General features: G+C 38.7%; 5 protein-coding genes and 1 non-coding gene across 6 annotated transcripts in view; 2 read left to right on the forward strand and 4 right to left on the reverse strand.

Moving 5' to 3' along the window:
- Positions 1–2,380: 2,380 nt before the first annotated feature.
- LOC101306236 (heat shock 22 kDa protein, mitochondrial-like) lies at positions 2,381–3,770 on the forward strand. Its single transcript, XM_004299396.1, has 2 exons — positions 2,381–2,666; positions 3,031–3,770. The coding sequence occupies exons 1-2, from the start codon at positions 2,450–2,452 to the stop codon at positions 3,486–3,488; spliced, it is 675 nt and encodes a 224-aa protein (XP_004299444.1). The 5' UTR covers positions 2,381–2,449; the 3' UTR covers positions 3,489–3,770.
- Positions 3,771–4,640: 870 nt separating this feature from the next.
- Positions 4,641–6,001, reverse strand: LOC101306527. The gene is made up of 2 exons (XM_004299397.1): positions 5,830–6,001; positions 4,641–5,468 (listed from the first exon to the last, which is right to left on the reverse strand). The coding sequence occupies exon 2, from the start codon at positions 5,435–5,437 to the stop codon at positions 4,739–4,741; it is 699 nt and encodes a 232-aa protein (XP_004299445.1). The 5' UTR covers positions 5,438–5,468; positions 5,830–6,001; the 3' UTR covers positions 4,641–4,738.
- Positions 6,002–7,831: 1,830 nt separating this feature from the next.
- Positions 7,832–13,411, reverse strand: LOC101306820. Its single transcript, XM_004299398.1, has 16 exons — positions 13,290–13,411; positions 13,031–13,208; positions 12,869–12,920; positions 12,737–12,785; positions 12,584–12,637; positions 12,323–12,435; positions 12,104–12,199; positions 11,899–12,041; positions 11,653–11,713; positions 11,457–11,512; positions 10,683–10,787; positions 10,162–10,237; positions 9,343–9,455; positions 8,949–9,008; positions 8,705–8,856; positions 7,832–8,382 (listed from the first exon to the last, which is right to left on the reverse strand). The coding sequence occupies exons 1-15, from the start codon at positions 13,375–13,377 to the stop codon at positions 8,751–8,753; spliced, it is 1,350 nt and encodes a 449-aa protein (XP_004299446.1). The 5' UTR covers positions 13,378–13,411; the 3' UTR covers positions 7,832–8,382; positions 8,705–8,750.
- Positions 13,412–13,514: 103 nt separating this feature from the next.
- Positions 13,515–13,587, forward strand: TRNAR-CCG. Its single transcript has one exon. It is a non-coding gene; the product is annotated as a tRNA-Arg (tRNA).
- Positions 13,588–13,762: 175 nt separating this feature from the next.
- Positions 13,763–16,996, reverse strand: LOC101307117 (zinc finger CCCH domain-containing protein 17-like). Its single transcript, XM_004299399.1, has 3 exons — positions 16,742–16,996; positions 16,112–16,222; positions 13,763–16,002 (listed from the first exon to the last, which is right to left on the reverse strand). The coding sequence occupies exons 1-3, from the start codon at positions 16,889–16,891 to the stop codon at positions 14,077–14,079; spliced, it is 2,187 nt and encodes a 728-aa protein (XP_004299447.1). The 5' UTR covers positions 16,892–16,996; the 3' UTR covers positions 13,763–14,076.
- A 2,139-nt stretch (positions 16,997–19,135) lies between these two features.
- LOC101303233 overlaps positions 19,136–19,351 on the reverse strand; it is a 3,191-nt gene continuing 2,975 nt past the window's right edge. The window contains exon 5 of the mRNA XM_004301157.1: positions 19,136–19,240. Within this exon, the coding sequence (XP_004301205.1) occupies positions 19,136–19,240 (105 nt within the window). The remainder of the gene's footprint in view (positions 19,241–19,351) is intronic.

Below are 19,351 nucleotides of genomic sequence, written 5' to 3' on the forward strand. Positions count from 1 at the left end.
GAGAGAGAGAGAGAACCAAATGAATGGGTGAGACGTGAGAGGCAGAGGAGAGAGAGGTCAGATATTTTGAAGCATAAGGGTAAGATAGTCACGATAAAAAAAATTGAGCCTGTAAAATGGACTTGTATGGGTAAAAATGTTGGGGTGGACTTATGCGGAATAAAATGTGTCAAGGTAGACTTATATGAAATTTTCTATATTGATTAAAGCATCCATCGACCATCGTCATTCTGAAATTCAATGTATCTCTAATCCGTATAGTTTGAGCTTCAATTGCAGAACCAGAGATGATTCAAACCCTAATCCATCACTTCAACAAAATAGGCATGAAAACGCCAATCAACACTAGCAACGACCAAACTCCTTCAGGGCGCTGGCAAGAACCACCGCAAGAAATCGTTGAGAAGATTGTACAACATCTCGACATAAGCACTGATCGGATACCTTTAAGATTTGTATCTAGGTCTTGGAGTCAGTTGCTATCCAAAAAAGCCTCACTGGTGCTCCACAGCTCCCCTGGTTAGTACACCCTCATTCCCCTAATTCCAAGTACTTGAGCTTCACAAGCCTCTCTGAAGGAAAAATTCACTAGTAAAGGCTACCTGAGCAAATTCAAGGAGGGTGGCATTTTGGATCATCAAAAGGTTGGCTCATCATAGTCGAGGAAGAAGGCCTAGACTCGGAAATATATCTCCTAAATCCAATTTCAGGAGACACACACAAGCTTCCATCTTTCAAATTAGGGTTTGTGGAACTAACAGAAAGTTATGATCATGAAGCAGGTCTTTTCTTTGATCACATTGAATTATCTAGCCCTGATATTTCAAATTGTATGGTGGCTGCGGTTTTCGATTGCGACTTGGGTTTGTGCAGACCCGGAGACAAAAGCTGAAGTGTGTCCAAGATCTTGTATGAACATGAGTATTTTAGCAACATATTGTTTTCTTGTGGAATGCTATATGCCTTGGTGAATAATGAGGATATGGATGGAGTTGTATCTCGGACTTTAGAGTTTGAAGATCATGAAGTGGAAGTGAAGTTGGTCTATGACATGGAAGAAGTAGTATATTTGGACCCTGACGAAGAATTTTATGTACATCCTTTCTTTATACCATATTTGTTAGAATCAGCCAACAATGAAATTTTGTTGGTCCATCGACCGATTTCGTCATGTCGTCGGGATTTAATATCTTGGCATGAAATAGATGATGATGATGATGAGGAAGGCAATGAGGGTGAAGATGAAGGCTATAACAACAACGAAGAAGAAGAGGAGGAGGAGGAGGGATACAATAAATACTTATTTTAGCAGACCAAGGTTCTTCGTTCTCCTTCTCAACAACCGATTTGGAAGAGTTAGAAGGAAACTGCATTTATTTTGGGTCAGATAATGGAAACCACAAGGTAGATCCTCATCTAGAATTCCTTAAACCAAATATAGCGCGCGACTTGGACGCCTTCTACCTAATAGATAGAGCAACTGAGCCATCGTTTCCAAATCTCAACATGCCAATTCAGTTGTTCACTCCAATTTTGTGATAAACTTTTAGGGTGTGTTTGTTGGATGCGGATGATTTCTCGGGAATTAAATCAAAAATAAGAAATTCTTAATTTCTCAAGACTTTTTCCATCGTTTGGATTCTTATCATGTGAAATTAGCAATTTTCATAGAAAATTGGGGGGTTTTAAGCCTTTTATTCCAGATTTTGACATGCGAATGCGTTTCTTCACTCCATTTGTATGATACAAATCCATTTTGTTTGTAGAGTCTTGTTCCTGCAAAAAGAAATAGAGTTTTAGTGGAATATGTTTTTCTTTACTTGTACGATAAGCAAAATGAATGAAATGGCTAAATATAAATTTAAGCAGGCGAATGCAAAACATCAATTCTAGCTAGATAAGTGTTATATCTTATTACGTTTTCTAAGCCTGGATTCAAGCCAAAACCCTTTATTTATTTGTTTTTTTATCAAAATCAATCATAAAATAAAAGACGATAATACACATAAACTCGTACAAGATCGATGACCTGTTTACAAATAAAAATCACTATGAGTGTCTAATATAATTCATGGGCTAAAGACAGTCTTCTAACCAAAATAAAATCCACCTTTTGGATGACAAGCCTTACCATCAAATGAGCCTCCAAGACCAAAAGATCTATGTTTCTGATCACTAACAATAACCCCCTAAACAATAACCTAAAAACCAAAAAAAAAAAAAAAAAAAACCCCAATAAATCTGCTGTTTCCAGAACATTCAGTTCCCCTGAGCAGCTCTGGAACCTTCTCCACGCTTCTCTCCTTTCCCCTTCTCCACGCTTTCCTACACGTGTCCCCTCAATATATAAACCCTTAAACCCTCTCAAATCCATCACTGTTATCTTGCATCAAATTTTCAAAACCCATTTCTGTTCTTGCGATCTTTCTCTGTAGCAAAAGCTCAATCAATGGCTTCGTCAATCTCAATCGCTCTCAGAAGGGCATCATCGTCCCCAAGCCTCTTCTCCAAGCTGTTCAACCCTCTTCGCTCTGTTTCTGTAGCCCCCTCTGTTTCTCGCTCCTTCAACACCAATGCCCAGAGGTCCAGCTACGACGACGATGACCGCAGCGTTTCCGTCGACCGCTCCACCTCCGGCTCTCCCTATCGCCGCCGTGACCCTATAGGTAGTTTTCTCTTTCTTTTACTTTTGTGTTTCCCAATCTTTAATTGAGGGTCCTTTCAAGATTGTTAAGCCTCATTCAGGTCTATGTTAATAAGTGAAAATCTCAACTGGGTTACTGTTATTATGTGTAAATCTTGACTGGGTTTCTTTAATTGTGTGAAAGGTGAAATGGGTTTCTTTTAATTGTCTGAAAACTCAACTGGGTTTGTGTTAATTTTATGAAAGCTCAATTGGTTTCTGTTAAGTATGTGAAATTTCAACTGGGTTTTTTTTTAAGTATATGAAATTGGACATGATTATTGGTCTCAAATGTTCACATATAGTGTAACTTACCCAATTCTGACTTGGGTTTCTGTGATTAGCAGATGTATTTGATCCATTTTATGACGAGTCGCGGAGCATTGCAAGAAGTCTGAACCAGGTGCCAAGAAGTCTGAGCCAGGTCCTCAACTTGATGGACCAATTCATGGAGAATCCATACCTGGCTGCTTATAGGGGCCTCGGCGCAGGTGGATCAAGAAGAGGCTGGGACGTAAAGGAAACCGAGGACTCATTGCTGCTGAGAATGGACATGCCGGGGTTGAACAAGGAGGATGTGAAGATCTCAGTGGAGCAGGGCACTCTGACTGTGAAAGGAGAAGGAAAGGACCCTGAGGGTGAGGAAGATGGAGGGAGGAGGTTCTCTACCAGATTGGATCTGCCTGCTAAGATTTATGAGCTCAATTCGATCAAGGCTGAGATGAAGAATGGGGTTCTCAAGTTGGTGGTTCCTAAGGTGAAAGAGGAGGAGAAGAAGAATGTGTTTGAGGTGAAGATTGAATAAAGAGTTGGTTGGGTTTGTCTTGTGAAATCTTAGAGGTTTTTGAACATTTTGAGTCTGTTTTAGTTTGATAGTTTCCGAGTGGGGATAGTGTAAGCTCTGCTTTTCGATAAATAAGTAGATATCTGAATAAGAGTGGTGAGCAGATTGCAACTTCAGTCAAATGTTCAGTACAATCTGGTCCTTTTGTGAATTACAAAACAGTTGTAAATCTGTCTCCGTTTCTCCTAATTCATTGAGTCGATAGTTGCCTAGCATTCAACGTCTTCTACTGCCATTTTGATTAAAGCTTTATCTCCATAGAGTTCTCTAATCGTGTCCCAAAATTTCGATCAAGTGGGCATTGCACGATACTGCGTTCACTTACATGAGATTGTAGTCCTAAACGACTGTGCATACCTACAGTGAGACTATGACGGTTCCTATGAGACAACAAGGACCTGTAACAGTCCCTATGAGACAACCTCTCCTGATGAACGTTCCATGGCAAAACTAGTGTTCTCTGACTTAGCTCTAAGATCTCACACCACAATTTTCCTAAACTCTGCAAGGTCTTTCTAGCATTGGTCGCTTGCATACTATTCAAAGTTCCAAATTACGCTTGGTGAGAGTCCATTGCGAACCTCAACCTCTTCAATCCACAGAAAGAACCTTGTGGTACCGAGATGGTGGCAGAACCTACTCTTCAACCCAGGGAAAGAACCTCGTAGTACAACAAGATATCTGAGGGTCCCCGGTATCTAAACAATGCATGAAATTTACTGCTATTGACATCAGATTAAGAACGTCCATCAAAATTCCTATGGTTGCACCATAGTCTTAGACCGGATTAATATGTTGAGAAGACTTGCTCTGAGGAAGACAAGGACCCAATGAAAATACTTAGTATGTGCAGAAAATTGGGCAGAAGACAGACACAAAGATGCAGTCATTCGAATGAGACCATAAGCATATAAGGACATGCATTTGGTTATTCCTTTCTGATGGAAGACAAAGCATCTAAGCTATATAACCAAACTAGGATGTATAGATAAAATACATAAACAAATTCAACGCTTTTGTGGTAGTTGCAGTCACTTGCAAATTATCATTCCCAATTGTCAAATATCATTTCAGTAACACCATGAAAGTAACAACCACCAGTTTTATTGAATTCACCAATCATTCACATTGTTGCAACACTAAAAACATGTTACAGAAAAGCAATTGGAATCTGAAAATCTGAAGTTCTAGCTATTAACATCTGTGTATACTCACCTCCTAGTGTACCTTCTATCCTTAAAATCAGCTCCATCCCTTTGGCTCTGTCTCCTGCTGTTGTTCAGAATCAAAGCGCGCACCCTTTCTTTCTCTCGCTTCTCCCTCCTCAACCGTTCTTCCCTTAGCTCTTCTATTGTCTTCTTCCCACTCTTGTTCTTCTTCTCTTCCTTAACCCCTGTCAATGAATCATCATCCTCGCCATTTGCATCCACATTCTGCCTTTCAAGGTACCACGGCAACTTAACACCCTTTCCCGCAACTCCATATCCCAACCTATACTTCTCATCCTCTGCTGTCACCACCCTGGGCGGCTCCTCTTTCTTCATCTTCTTATTCTTCTTAAACCCATCTTTCCCCTCACTTCCCTCCTTCTCCAACCCCTTGATAGGGTCGAAAATCTTAATCCCTTCAAAGAGGTTAATATGACCAGGCTTCGACTCCACTTCAGCAGCCTGACCCGGCTTTGATTCCTCCCCAGCAGACTCCTTGGGTTGGATCAATGGGGCCAATCCACGGGCCACCCGGAGCTGCTCAATTCGGTACTCGGTGTCTCTCCGCCTGGCCTGTTCACGCTTGAGCTGCTCCTCTTTGGCGGCGGCTTCTTCATCCAGCCGCACCTTCTCTCTATTATCAAAGTTGTACACATTCCACCGCTTCTGCGGCAATATATTCAGACCTCCATGACCACCCATTACTACTTGTAATTTCAAATCACCACTTCACCTGCACAGCAATTGCAAAACGATCGTTGAAAATTTTGCTTGAGATGCCAAAATTCTGTAAACAAGGGGATCAAAATCAGGGTTTTCAATGCTCGGAAATTAGATACGCAGAATTGGGGGTTTTCAAATTGGACTAGGTTTTATGAAAACAAAACGATTCAAGAATTTCATATGGAATTGGGAAATCCCAGAGTAACACAACTGGGCAAAGCTGTAAATCAAGGAGAATAGAAGAGCTGCAAATCAGATATTAACATTTAGAAGGGAAAAGAGTTTATCATCTAAAGGGGTACACAAATTTAACATAAACTTGAAAGATATAAAGAAACCGAAACCCAGATACGGAGATGAAGAGGACTTACGGTTCTCTGAGAAAACCACTCGAACAGAGGATCTCAACTCCCAAAGCGCCAAAATTCTCTGGAGCCAGTCGGAAAAGGAAACCGAATAAGGGTTGGGTTTTGATTTTTATATCAAAATTTTCTACTGTTTATCATTTTTCTCGCAGGTCGGCTTCCTCTTTTTCTTTTCCCTTTTTTTCATAGAAGAGCAAAGACAAACTTAAATTCTTTTTATTATTATTTTTATTTATTTATTTTTTATATTGAAACAAACTTAAATTCTTAATGAGATAAATGGTACAAATATACACATACATAATCAACCCAATAAGTTTGGCAGACATGCTTGTTACCGGTATTTTTTTGGTTGTGAAAGAAAAACGACTCATGTCTAGATTATTTATGGTCTCAGAATGCATGGTAGCTCACTAGTTTACATAGCAAATACAGTAGTGAGTAAAATGAGAGCTAGATTAAGAGCAATTTTAGCAGATTCTGTATTTTAACTTTTAGAGAACGTGTTTAACTTTTTTGGATGTTTTAGGAGCTCCAGCAGATTAGCCAAACTTGAGCTATTATAACTTTTAGCTATCTCGCTAGCTATAATTTAATATATTCCTTGTAAGATATTTTATGTGATATATAAATATATTTAAATTATTTAATTTCTATTTGAAGAATAATGTTGATGTAATGCTAGCTAAAATATAGAGCATTGATACAGCCACATTTCTAAAATGGCTAGTCAAAATGACATTTTAGCTAATTTAACTAAAATTTAACTTAAATATGACTAGCATTGTTAAAGATGCTCTAAGTTAAAAGATCAAAAAAGCAATCCACCAGTGAGATACACCCCAGATGAAAATTGGTCCAATCATGCCAAAATAGGTGCATTTGTTCTTAGCCATAATTTTTGCAACAAAAACAAAATTTAGACATACATAATCTGATGGCGAATGATATGTTATGTAAAATGGGATCTAATTTCAATTATATGATTTTGCATCTCACATTCAAAATAATGTGATTTAACTGGATTCATGTATATATTCTATTGTAACAACAGTTATAAGCAGTTAAACACCATGATTTATTTATATAAGCATGTCACATGTATAATGAACGTTTTATTAGATTTTTTTAGAATGTTCTTCAATTATCGATTGTAATTGCTTAATAACGCCTCAAGAGTGTTATGATTTTAACATTTACACTTTGAAAGATATTACATGTTAGATATTAGAGAAAATTAAAATATGACTATAATATTAGGTAGTGCTTGTTGTAAGTTACTGATGTTTTGCGATAATTCCTATTGTTTAGGGTAGTGCCTTAGGTTTGAAGCTTTACTCAACTACTATCCACCTTTTTAGTTAGTGTATTTTTCCCATTCTCATGTAAGGCTTATAAAGCCAACAGTTTGTTCTTTGAATTCAATAAGGCTATCTTCTAGAAGAGGTATTGCAGTGCTAGAGTTTGAGTTAACAAATACAGCAATGCATATGGATGAGATTATGAGAACATATAGATTAATTCCGTAATGCATTTTCAAAATCATTTGAATAGGAGCGTAGTGATTAGTCAAAATAGAACCATCATAGTCTGTTGTTTCTAACTCTAAACCCCATTTTACTTCATCAATAATAAATTAAACTGATGCCGTCAAGATGTTTCTTTTTCTTTTTCTCAAACAAAGCCAATATTGAGAGTTCTAAAAGATAATTGACTGAAGTAAATAGGTAATTGTTCTTTGTTTATGCACCACCATAGTCTGCTTATGCACTTGAAGTCTCGAACTATAGTGTTACTCTCCCATTAACTATTCTAACTTGTAGCCAAAGATTTCACCAAAACTCTGCGAGTAATAACAGTTGAGATAGCACAATCAATCCTATTAACCTGCCTTCAATTTGTACCCGAAAAAGGGATGGGAAATAGTTAAATTCTATTGCCTCAAGTTGTAGGTCCAAACAATTTGTTGATTTAAATTTTTAAGCTTCTTTTTTTTTTTTTCTTTTTTCATTTTCAAATTTCTTAGCTCAAAAGAATCATTCGGGACAACCGTTCATCACCACTACATATTCCCAAGAGGGAAAATAACTAGTTAAAACACAAGTGAGAAACTAGTTGCAGAATGCACATGGATTTGGGAACTGAGAACTAACAAACTACTCGACCTGTTTAATAAGAATAAGATGCAATGTTCTAAAAAACGCTAGGCGCTAGTCGGGCAGACAGCCGATGACTAGCGCCTAGGCGGGTTAATCGGGAGATTAATCGCTTTTTTAGATCTCTAGACGGAAACGGTGAAGCACTGCTTAGCGCCTAGGCAGGGATTTTTAGAACATTGATCAGATGAGATTCATTTGACCTTCATTGAACCTCCTACAGCCAGCCAGCCATTGCCAGCCTCCACCCTCACAAACATGTCCATAAAAATTCCTGGTTAAAACTGCAATAACATCAACCTTCCATGTAAGTACAGCCCTAGAGCTCCAAGCTGGCAAAGCAACGGCGGATATTCTTACTTTGCATGGACTGTAAAGGTTTACAGTAGTAGTACTTTGAAACCTGTCAGTATACAAATAAATACTAATCAGTAAGGTCAAATCTCTCCTAATAGTTTGAAACACCATGAATGTCTGTCCCTGTTAGTAATTCAAACCTTGTAGTTTAATCACAACCAAAAGAATATAAGGCCTTAACATTAGCGGGGTTTAACTTGCTATCCGTTGGTTTATATCTTTTATAACTTTGATAACATTATTATTGCACACTTCTATAGCACACTATATTACATGCTTATTTCAAATGGGAAACAACTATAACTTATAACTAACACAATACAATTTGATAACTTCACATGTATTATTAGGAGTCAATGAAGTGGTACCATCATGAACAGCCAAAGCGTAGTTGTCTCTGCCTCAGTATCACTTTCAGAAGATAAAGTCACTAATCTGAATATGCTTCTCTTTCAGGGATGTCCTACTGATGATATATCCACTGTCTTCCGCACCAGCATTGAAACAGTTCATACGATGCCTGTGGCATTAGAAAGCCATCAGAGAGATGAGCATCCTGACATTGAAGCCATAAGATAAAACAACACAAGTGAAAATACTACGAGACTTAACCAATCAAAGTGATCCTCACAGCAAACAGAACCTGATATAATTGAAAGACCAGTTCCTTTCCTGCAATGAAAAAGCACATGTAGTATTCAGATACTGATAAATCAATTTGTTATAGACGTTCTATTTCTTCAGCTGATATTTAAGGATTCTCTCCAAAGGCATTTATTCACTATTTGAATAGGTAAGGATGCCAGTTTGAAGTTCACGTGACCCTCATAGACACACCAGTAAAAAGAAATAACAAATTAAAGAGAAAAGTTTAGAATACTATAAGAACTGGAACAGAGCAAACACAAGTAGCAAAGTTTAAATTTTTTTTTTTTATTTTTTTTGCAAGAGTAGCAAAATTTAATGAATACAGAATATAGTAAATTTCAGTCAACCATTTTCATACCAGGTTGCAGTATACATGTCATAGAACTTATCAAAAGCTTTATCAAAACAGTATTGGCATGCCAAAAGATCCTTAATGTCAGTCACCTTGCATGTTGATTTACAGCATTTGACCTACACCAAACAAATAAATTGTTACACATCACAGGAAATAACCAGTAAATAACAGAAATCAGAGATTGCAACATTCATAAGGATTTCTTCAATGTAATGCACATCATGTTTTAATCTTTACTTACATAGTGGTTCTATTCTTCTTACAAGGAAGCAAAAGTCAATAACTATGGTTCTTTTAGCAAGGTCTAATTCAGCTATCCCCATCACAACCTCCGCTCATAGCCCCATATGGTGTTTGTGATAACTATGAAGCATGACCAGGTATCCTCAAAAATTCCCAGAAGAGTTAAAGAGCAGAAAGAACAGCTTTATTTTTAATTCATGTACTAGTTTTTCCATACCCTGATCATTAATCTAATGATCTCTTGCTCCAAACTGGGTTCTCTTTAGCAAAAAGGAACTCTATTACAGCATCGGAGGTTCGAACCCCAGACAACATGGAAGCGAACCATGGCCCTGACGTTCTCTACTAACCCCAAGTTGGTACACAGAATAGCTTTGTTAGAATTGTCAGATTCTAACCTTCACCTAGTCAAAGAAGTTCATGTTTATTCATTTGGTATGCTGTCCAGAGTTATGTAAGACTACTACACCAATATGTCGTACAAGTTAACACCTATAAATCTAACAGAACTGTACTAATACAGCATTTTTTGCTTCTCTAAAAGCCGTAGGTAAACAGCAAGGTAAAGCTAGTACCCACCAGACGGGAGAGTTTATGAGAATAATATTGTCGATGGGATGGATGTCTCTGTATATGCTCATGCAAATGACCTGCACTGGAAATTGGTATTATCAATCTATAAATGCTACAGCGAAGCTAGAATGGAGTTTAAACATGAAAATATATTTTCATGAGCAACTAATTTGAAAGCCCAAAAATAACATCAAATACTATTCACTATCTTTTATACTATGTCTATGATGTTTAACGATATACATTTCAGTGAATTGATGATGACTTGTTGTTTCAGTAAAGCACGACAACTATTGTTCAACTTCAAGATTTAAGCCTCATTAAAATTAAGTTTAAAGACAAAAATATATAAACCACTCAATTCATCCTTACTTTACAGATCATATATCATAATACCACCCAAAGCTACAAGTTTTGAAGAACCACAAGTAAGCTCTAGATTAAGAAATGCAAGATAAAGCAATAACAAAGGACTACACAAGTAGGAAATTCCAATCCATACAATAAAGAAAAATTATACTGCTTACTTGTCACAGAGGGCAGTACTACAATCAAGGCATGTAGCTAAACTTAATGAGCTGTAGCATTCATTGCACTTTGCCACTGACATGTTTTTCCCTATCTGGTGGCATCTGCAAACACAAAAGAGCTGCTGAGTTCATTTTAATCCTCATGTCTCACATTAGATCACTACAACATGGAAATAATTTCAACGGAACACGAAAAAATACAATACAACTGGATACCATTCTATTATATTTCAGGTTCGGGATATTAAATTAATCAAAGCACTCAACCACCAACCAAAAGTTCCCTTTATGGATGTTAAACAAGTAGTTTTAGAGCTGTTTTATATTCAATTGAGTAATGTGTACATCTAGAACTGGGAAACAGAGACATCCAAATGTCAAATATACTTACTCCCTATACTACACACATTATCTACAGATACTCGTTGATCATGTGATATCGTCACATAACGGCTTTTTAGTGAGTAATCTAATGACAGCAGCTGCTTGATTTATGTAATACATGACTGGAGCTAAGAGTCACAAAATTTGCTTTCTACATAATTGAGTCTACTAATCAGCTAAACAGACATGTTTTACAGCTTTAGTAGATTTAAGAACAAAGGAGCTTAGGTCAAAGATAATTAAAAAGGAGGACATGGGATCTCTAAACCTACATCTTTGGAAATCTTAGCATAATCAGTGCATAATTTAAAGCAAAAGATAAATCAAATGCCATAGGAAAGAAAATGAATGGCAAATTAGGACAAATATATAGAAAAATTTCTAAACCTTCTGTATAAGGCAACAAGGTCCGCTGGTATTGAATTGCTTTGGCCCAATGTCATCTGTACAAAACAACGACTCAAATTAGATACCATCTCATTGCCTTCATTTTCACACATTACAAAGCCAATAACGAGACCTGTTGTAGTTGCACACTTATCATAAAATCTAAATTAAAGATTAACAATAAATAATAATGAACCTGGTTTCGTGTCATCACCAAACAATCTTGAGCAAGGTGTCCAGGCCTCTTGCATTTCCAACTACAAAGACAAGTTCACGGTCAGAGGTTGAGAAAAAAAAATTACACTTATCAGTTAAACAAGCGAATTTATCTGGACAAATAAAAATGCAGAAAAGAAACAGTAGTTGCATCCCTCTGGTGGATAAAAAATACACTGGCAGTGCTTAAATCAATCACACAGAAGATGTCTAACAACATAAATACCATTCATATGTACAAAGATTGGAAGTCTTCTTCGACCAGCGATGACGTTCATAATCCCACGTGTCTTCACCAAAATCGGGCATCGGTAAGGTATAGCTGGGCCCGGATGAGGAGACATCAGGTCTTTCATTACTTAATGGATCCTAAGATAAAAAAGAAGGGGGATGGCTTCAGACTAATGGAAGCAATAACTAAAGTACTAGACTTCACACAACAAACTTGTAAGGCTAAATACCTTGACAGCTTTAAGAGATTCCAGTAATTCAGCTTTGCAATCCATGCTGCAAATGTCATCATCGGTCTATTAAAAACAGATAGAAACACAAATTGAAGTCAGAGATTATCATGCAGGGAAGAAAGGGGAGACAAAGAGTGAAATTTTTAACATTTTGTAATATGCAATTCAAGTGCTCTCATAACCCACCTCGTTGCATATATATTCTCCATATTTACCGCACATCACACAAACAGGTTCGCCTGGGTGAGGGTACCGCTGTTCACTTCTGCTCTTTACTCCATCAGATTCATTCGCCTGACCTGAAAAAAAATACTCCTATCAAATGGAGGTAGCACAAACCGGCATCAACTACAAAAAAAAAATGTTCACTAGACAAAATCCAATCAATTCAAGGATATGATCAAATACATGTAAGCCACACAGCTAATGACACTATACTACACTAACCAGAATTTGGAGGATCCTGCTTCTCTTCACATTCCGAAGAACTACTCTCATCACCTACATTTGCAAAACGTATAAACATTCACTCAACGATATCAAAACCATAGCTGTCGAAAAGCTCGTAATAGTAGCAAGCAAAATCACAGAAGAACTTACTGTCATACTGTACCAAATTTAAACACGAACCAGAAGGTCCCTGCTTTCCCTGCAATGTCAAAAACCTAGCTCAAAGTTCAGCCATTAATAAATTAAATTACTAGCAAGTAGCAAATGACAAATTCCAATTACCAAAACATCCGCAGTCAATTCTTCAAAAGCTGGCTTTGCAAAAGCTTCTTTTCTGCTCAAGCAATTCACAGACTAAACATAATAAGCAATTCTGCCATTGCAATTTTTAAGCATTCAAATTCAAATTTGAAATATGATAGCAGGAGCTAGAATCAGGCTTGCCTTCTCTTGTCGATGTAATCCTGATGCGACATAGGTCCATCGCGCTCTTCAATTTCACGCTTCCCGCCACGCGGCGGTGGTTTTGGATCGCGCTGGCGTTTACGACCTGTCGTTTTGGCATCGGAGGTGGGCGTCTGCTCTTCAGGCGGCGGAGCATTGCCGGTGGCGGTGTTGTAAGCTGAAAGAAAACGAAAATTGAGATGAAACAAGAAAAACGGTGAATTTTGGGAAGGACGGATTGAAATGATGGAGAGTAAACCTTTGAGATTCTGAAGAACGGAGGAGAGAGAGAGGTCCTTCTTGTAAGTAATGGAAGGGTTCTTGTAGAAATTCGTCCTCGTCGTCATTTTGGTGCTCCCTCTCTCTCTCTCTCTCTCTCTCTGCGTCAATTGCAGCAGAAGAAGAACAAGAAGAGGGTCATTATTGTAATATCAAAAATAGGTTGACAAAGTAATAACTTAAGTAATCGATTGTCACCATCAAGGATCGCGTGGCCTAATGGACAAGGCGCTCGCCTCCGGAGCGGGAGATTGTGGGTTCGAGTCCCATCGTGATCGTTTATTGATTTTTTCTTGTACTACATTTTTTTTTGGGTTTTTTCCTCAGGCTCTCAGCCAAAGGTTTGTGTATCAATAGCAAACCAAAAATCCAGTAATCCAAACTCCAAAGAAAAATAACAGAAGGAAACAACAAGAGACAGTAATAACAAGTGGAATGAAAAGAGAATGGGAGAAGTAGTACTAGTAATAGAGATCTTATTGATATCTATTGTTACAGCCAGCAGCCATGCACACAAACAAGCACAGCAAAATATGCCTCGAGCACAAGGAAAAATTCCCCATTAAATCAGAGTAATACAATGAAAAGGCTTCAATTAACAAAACCTGCTATCCCTAATTCTGTAAAGAAACCAGAGCAGCCACGTTAGTTGATCAGAACCAAACCAGTTTTGAGAGGTCCTGGAAAAAGAGCAGTCAGTTCCTCTCTTTGTTGCTGCTCTCCCGCCTATTTCCCATTAACTGAGATTAAGAGAACATTAACTGAGATTAAGAGAACATGACGCCAATCTTCTTAGCAAAGTCATCCCCGTCTTCCTCCTCCAGGTATTCCTCTTCACCATCTGCGTTTTCACCTTCTTCATAAGTGTATTCGCCATCCTCTCCTTGCTCGTAATCATATTCTCCTTCCCTCTGATCTTCGCCCTCAAGCTCGTGATACTCAGCTGTTTCATCATATATCGCACCTTCTTCAGTCTCTTGCTGCCCTTGGGAAGACTGGCCAGGAGCCAAATCGTTCTTTTCATTTTCAGTTCCAACTGTATCAGTGGTTGCAGACTTGCTCTCTTCTTTGGCCACAGGGGACTGACTGTTAAGTGTCGTTGTAACATCTCCTGTCCCAGAGCCACCTGGATTGCTCGCTGCGCCTTCTCTCTCACTGTTGCCTTGTTTATTAATAGAAGATCTTTTCCTGCTCCCAGAAGCTGCAGCTGCTTCAGCTTCTCTCTTCCTCTTCAGAATCTCGCTAAGAGGCTTTGGCCCTTCAAATGAGAGATCACCTTCAGATTGCTGATTATTCTCCATGTTTACATTATTTGGCTTTGGCTCTGAAAGACGTTTTGGACGAGAAAACTCGGAGCTTCTTTCATCCAGTACCTCTCTCCTCATACGAGGAGCCCCAATGTTTCTCGGCTCATTATTATTAGAGTCTTCTTGCACCCTTCCTTGTATTCTGTCTCGAAGCCTTCCTTGGTGGGACATACTTTGAGGCCTTCTGGGTGACAACCTATCGCGACTTCTATCACGACTTCTGTCACGATGTCTTCCTCTGCCTTCCCTCTCTTGGCGCAAGTCACTACCATTGACCGGAGAAGATCCACCTGGAAGCTTTATTCTGCCACGAAGACGACTGCTGAGGGAGCCCTCATGTGAGGGCAATTGCTGTGGATCCCTACGAGGACGGCTTTTTCGCTCCTCAACATGGCCATCGTACTCATTGCTGACAACTGATCTCAGACCATTTCCCCTCCTATGTTTGGACAAACGATGTCGCAGGTCTGACCCATCAATGTGATCTGGGCTATCAGATTTACGATAACCCCTCCTCTCTGAATGAGCAGGGCCAACTAGCAGTCTCTCAGATGAAGCCCTGTGCTGGTCCCAAGCATATCTCCCTTGCATCTGATCATAAGGGTCATAGCCTCGTGGGTCATGAAACCTTTCTCGATCACCATCAGCTATTGGATTGTAATCCGCAGGACGGTCCAAATCATACTCATTCATAGAATTCAAGTTCCTTCCATCATGAACTCTTGTTCTTCCGAACTGTTCCTCACCATGGTAGTAGTCAGAATCTCCAAGCTCATCATCTACAAGAACATCAAATCCAGGAGAGGACTCCCTCAAATGCTCATCAACATCCTTCCCAATTTGGAAACCATGGTTTTCTGATACATGAGCCTGAAGATAATGATTGGCCTGACCTGTAGAGTCTCCATTCATTGCAGGGAAACCACTTCTTGCCTTGTATCTAAGAGCCTCATCATCAAAGTCTCTAGTTGGTATCACATTCCTCTCAATGCCAACTCCATTTCTTGGTGGAGCAGTCACAACCTTAGGAGCAGGTTTGGACTGAGGAGGCACTCCGACAATCTTTGAGGCACTTACCTGAGGAATCTTCATCTCTTGATTGCACTTTTGAATGCCACCAAAAACCTTCTTATGACTTGAAGGTTCTGTACCATGGGTAGCTGCTGGGGCCTGTGGAACTTTACTAGTAGTAAAAGAATTTGGTCCATGCGAGAAAGGGCATTTATCAGCTTTTGAACAAAACCCCCTTTGAAAGAAGATGCAGGGAACTGCTTGTTTACTCGAGTTAAAAGTAGCATTGGTTGCAGGCATCGTTGCAGTATGTGGTATCGGCAACGAAGGTCCAGCTGAACTTGCTGCTGGGCTTTCAAGCAAGCCATCAAGAGGCTGGACAGGAACAATAAAGAGTCAATAAATACAATTGTTTGATTCCCATACAAGTCTTAAGAAGAAACAAGACAAAGTTGAAGAGAGAAATACGAAAAAAAATACTTACTGGATGCCGAAACGAGCATTTCAAATTTAAGCAATTCCCATTCAACCAGAACCAGCAATCCCTAGGATTGTACAGAGCATGTTCACTGTGGCGATATTCACATTCACTCCCCTGCCAAACGAAATATCAACAAGGTTATAATCCACCCATCACAGTCTGTAAATTACTTACTAATAGGAGAAAGTTTTATCCCTTCATATATTCTATTAAACCAGCAAACTATTGAGAAAGGTTTTACTGTCATTAAGTTACGATAATGTTTGCTTAGAACAAGATTTTCTGTAGAAGAATCAAAACAAGATAATACAAATAGGATCATTACGTACAAATTTATATATAACCCTAAAGAATAAAAACTAAATTACTCATTGTGATGTGAATAATTACGTTGTAGGGTTTTGATTTTTTACCCAGATAAAATTGAGATTTCAAATTCACCCAAAAGGAACATGCAAAGATCCAGAATACCAAGAAACCCAATTCAGATTTTGTCAATTGAAATCCAAGCTTCCAGGAGACGAATTTGATTTCAATAATCAGCAGAAGATCTAAATCTAAAGCAGCCTAAGATCCCCAATCCCTAAAACCCTAAATTTGGATTAAACCTAGAGGAGGTAATAAAGGCGGAACCTTTTTGCAGGAGACGGGGGAGGCGAGGAAGTAGACGCAGTCGGTGTTCCTCTTGAGGGCCTCCTCTTCAGGCGAAGGCTCCGGTTGCTGCGGCTGCTGGGGTTGGGGTTGGGATTGTGGCTGCGGCTTTGGTTGTGCGCCGACTACCATGGCGAAAGAGGTTGAGGGATCGAATTGGGAAAGCGAGAGAGAGGAGAAGCCGATCCAATCTTGAACAAGAGCCGCCACAGAGATTGGTAAGTCAGAGAGAAAAGAGATTGGGAGAGAGAGAGGAAGTGGGGTGTGTATAGTATGATGATGAGGATTTAAGCTAAGCCTTTAGTTTTTTTTTTTTTTGGTATATAGGAAAAGATGACGGTAATGTAAAAATATAAAATATAAATAAATAAATTTGTGATATCTGATAACAATTCAAACCAATCAAACGTTATAAATTATCGTGAGTCGAACCTACAGCCTCTTACTTATAAAAATTAGACTAGCCACGACATGAAACCTTTTCATATTTGCTCAACTCATGCTATAGGGTTCCCTCTTCATAGTGGCATGAATATCACAAGCAAAAGAGAAACCTGACTTCTAAGAAGGCTGTCAAAGTCGCCCAGGCGATTAAGCCGCATGGCGAGCTTCAGTCATGCCCTTTTTTTTTTCTCTTCATGTTCATGTATCTTCGGACGAAAGTCCCTTAGTGGGTTGAAGTTTATCTTTCTTCTCTTGACTAGACCATCCGATCAATGCACACATTTGATTTGAAAAGGGTGTTCTATTTTAGGGCATTCGAAATTCACTTTTGAAGAAAAGTACGGGGCATAAAATTTACTTTTGAAGAAATTTTTTTTATTACATAAATCTATCTACTTTATTTTAAATTTCATTTCATAATTTATTTATTTATTACCTAAATGCTTTATGAAAAATATAATACATAATAGTTGGCGTTATGCTAAATTAATTTACTATACTACAAGTGACTTAGCGGTGGAGCGTTAGGTAGCGAACCCCCTGACCCGAGTTATATTCATGAAGCTGTTAAAGTGGCTAGAAGCTGCATTGCATATTATACATCAGGCAAAGCTCAAGCCAAATAAACCCAAACCCTATCTTGATTCAGTACAACATATTCAGAAAAGCCCTATCTCATTAGCACATTGGCAAACGAATCGCTGTCATCATCACCAAGACCAACGACATCTTCCTATCTATTGCTGTTAATCACTGCCGGTGTTACAATTTCTCGGGATTATTGGTCATCAACAAAATCATCGAGGAAGAAAACTTATCCCAACCAGGGCCAACGTGAATCACATTCCTTAACAGTTAAATTTTAAAGCGTATGTAGTAACATTCAGAATGAAAGGAAGCTTTATGTAGTACACAACCACATTTGTACTCCTCACAAATCATATCTAATACAGAGTCTCCAGTACACACCGTGCATTAACACATACCATGGTTAAGATTAACTGACATTAATACAAATGTATGATCGGCCTGATGGAACTATCTACCTCACCTTGTTCTTATGGAGGAGGCTTCTTTCACAACAGTATGTATTAGGCGTAGTGTAGTCTTGGAGCACTAGGCTTCTACTTTATCCCGTTGAACTGTAAAAGGCTAAGCGCATAATTCATAATTGTAGTTCAAACCGTGGGAACTCAAGGCCCATTCGGCCTAGTTATCGAACTAGTTAGGAACAATTGTTCTCATAGTTGCAGTTGGAAATCCCTTACAAAAAGGCTGTAAACAACGACGAATTGGGGATCAATTAAAGGACAACTTCGTATTATATTTCTTCGTTCTTTTTGCTGAGCAGTAGAGTGATCAATCCATCATGCCCTACTGCCCCTACATAAGGATGCATATGGATGGTTAAGATTGCAATATGTACATACACTGCCGTGTAAAAAAGACTTCTAAGATGACAAAATGTGATTTTTTTTGTAGAATGCATAGTTTAGGCGGTCCTCCAAAACCCTCGTTGCACCCTTTGGTGACATGGTACAAAGACTCGTCTCCATTCCAAGTGACTGAAATATCTATCTAATGTATGAGCAACTAGAATGAAAAATGTAAGGCAGATCGGTCCAAAAGAGAGAAAAAAAGAAAAAAATAACACAAAGTAGCAAAGTATAAGCACATAAGCAATATGTGTTGTACACGCATTTCAAGAACATCTTGCACTCATACGAGTGAGCAAAGAGGACGAGGCTAAAAGTATTTAGATAGCATAAGATTAGATGAAGCAGTGTTACAAATCTACGGGTACACCACACTTCAGTCGAAACACTTGGAAGTGTCACATGTCAGAGATGCATTTGTCTAGAGGCTAGACACATGCATGTTTTTTGTAACTAAAATAGCAGATGGGCTGCGTTAGATGGAATGGATGGGTTTCTAGATTCCAGAACTGACATTGAAATTGTGCTTCAACCGGTGAAGTTCACTCAAGAAGTCCATGGAAGAACCAGGCGCCCCAGCACCCCCTGCTGCAACCATTAACTGAAGATAACCAAAACACACATTATAGCATCCAACTGAGACCTAAAATGACCAAAAGAATAGCTTGAGAGAGAGAGAGAGAGAGAGAGAGAGAGAGAGAGAGAGAGAGAG

The sequence above is a fragment of the Fragaria vesca genome, linkage group LG5 (genome assembly GCF_000184155.1).
Source record: "Fragaria vesca subsp. vesca linkage group LG5, FraVesHawaii_1.0, whole genome shotgun sequence".
Classification (NCBI taxonomy): Eukaryota; Viridiplantae; Streptophyta; class Magnoliopsida; order Rosales; family Rosaceae; genus Fragaria; species Fragaria vesca.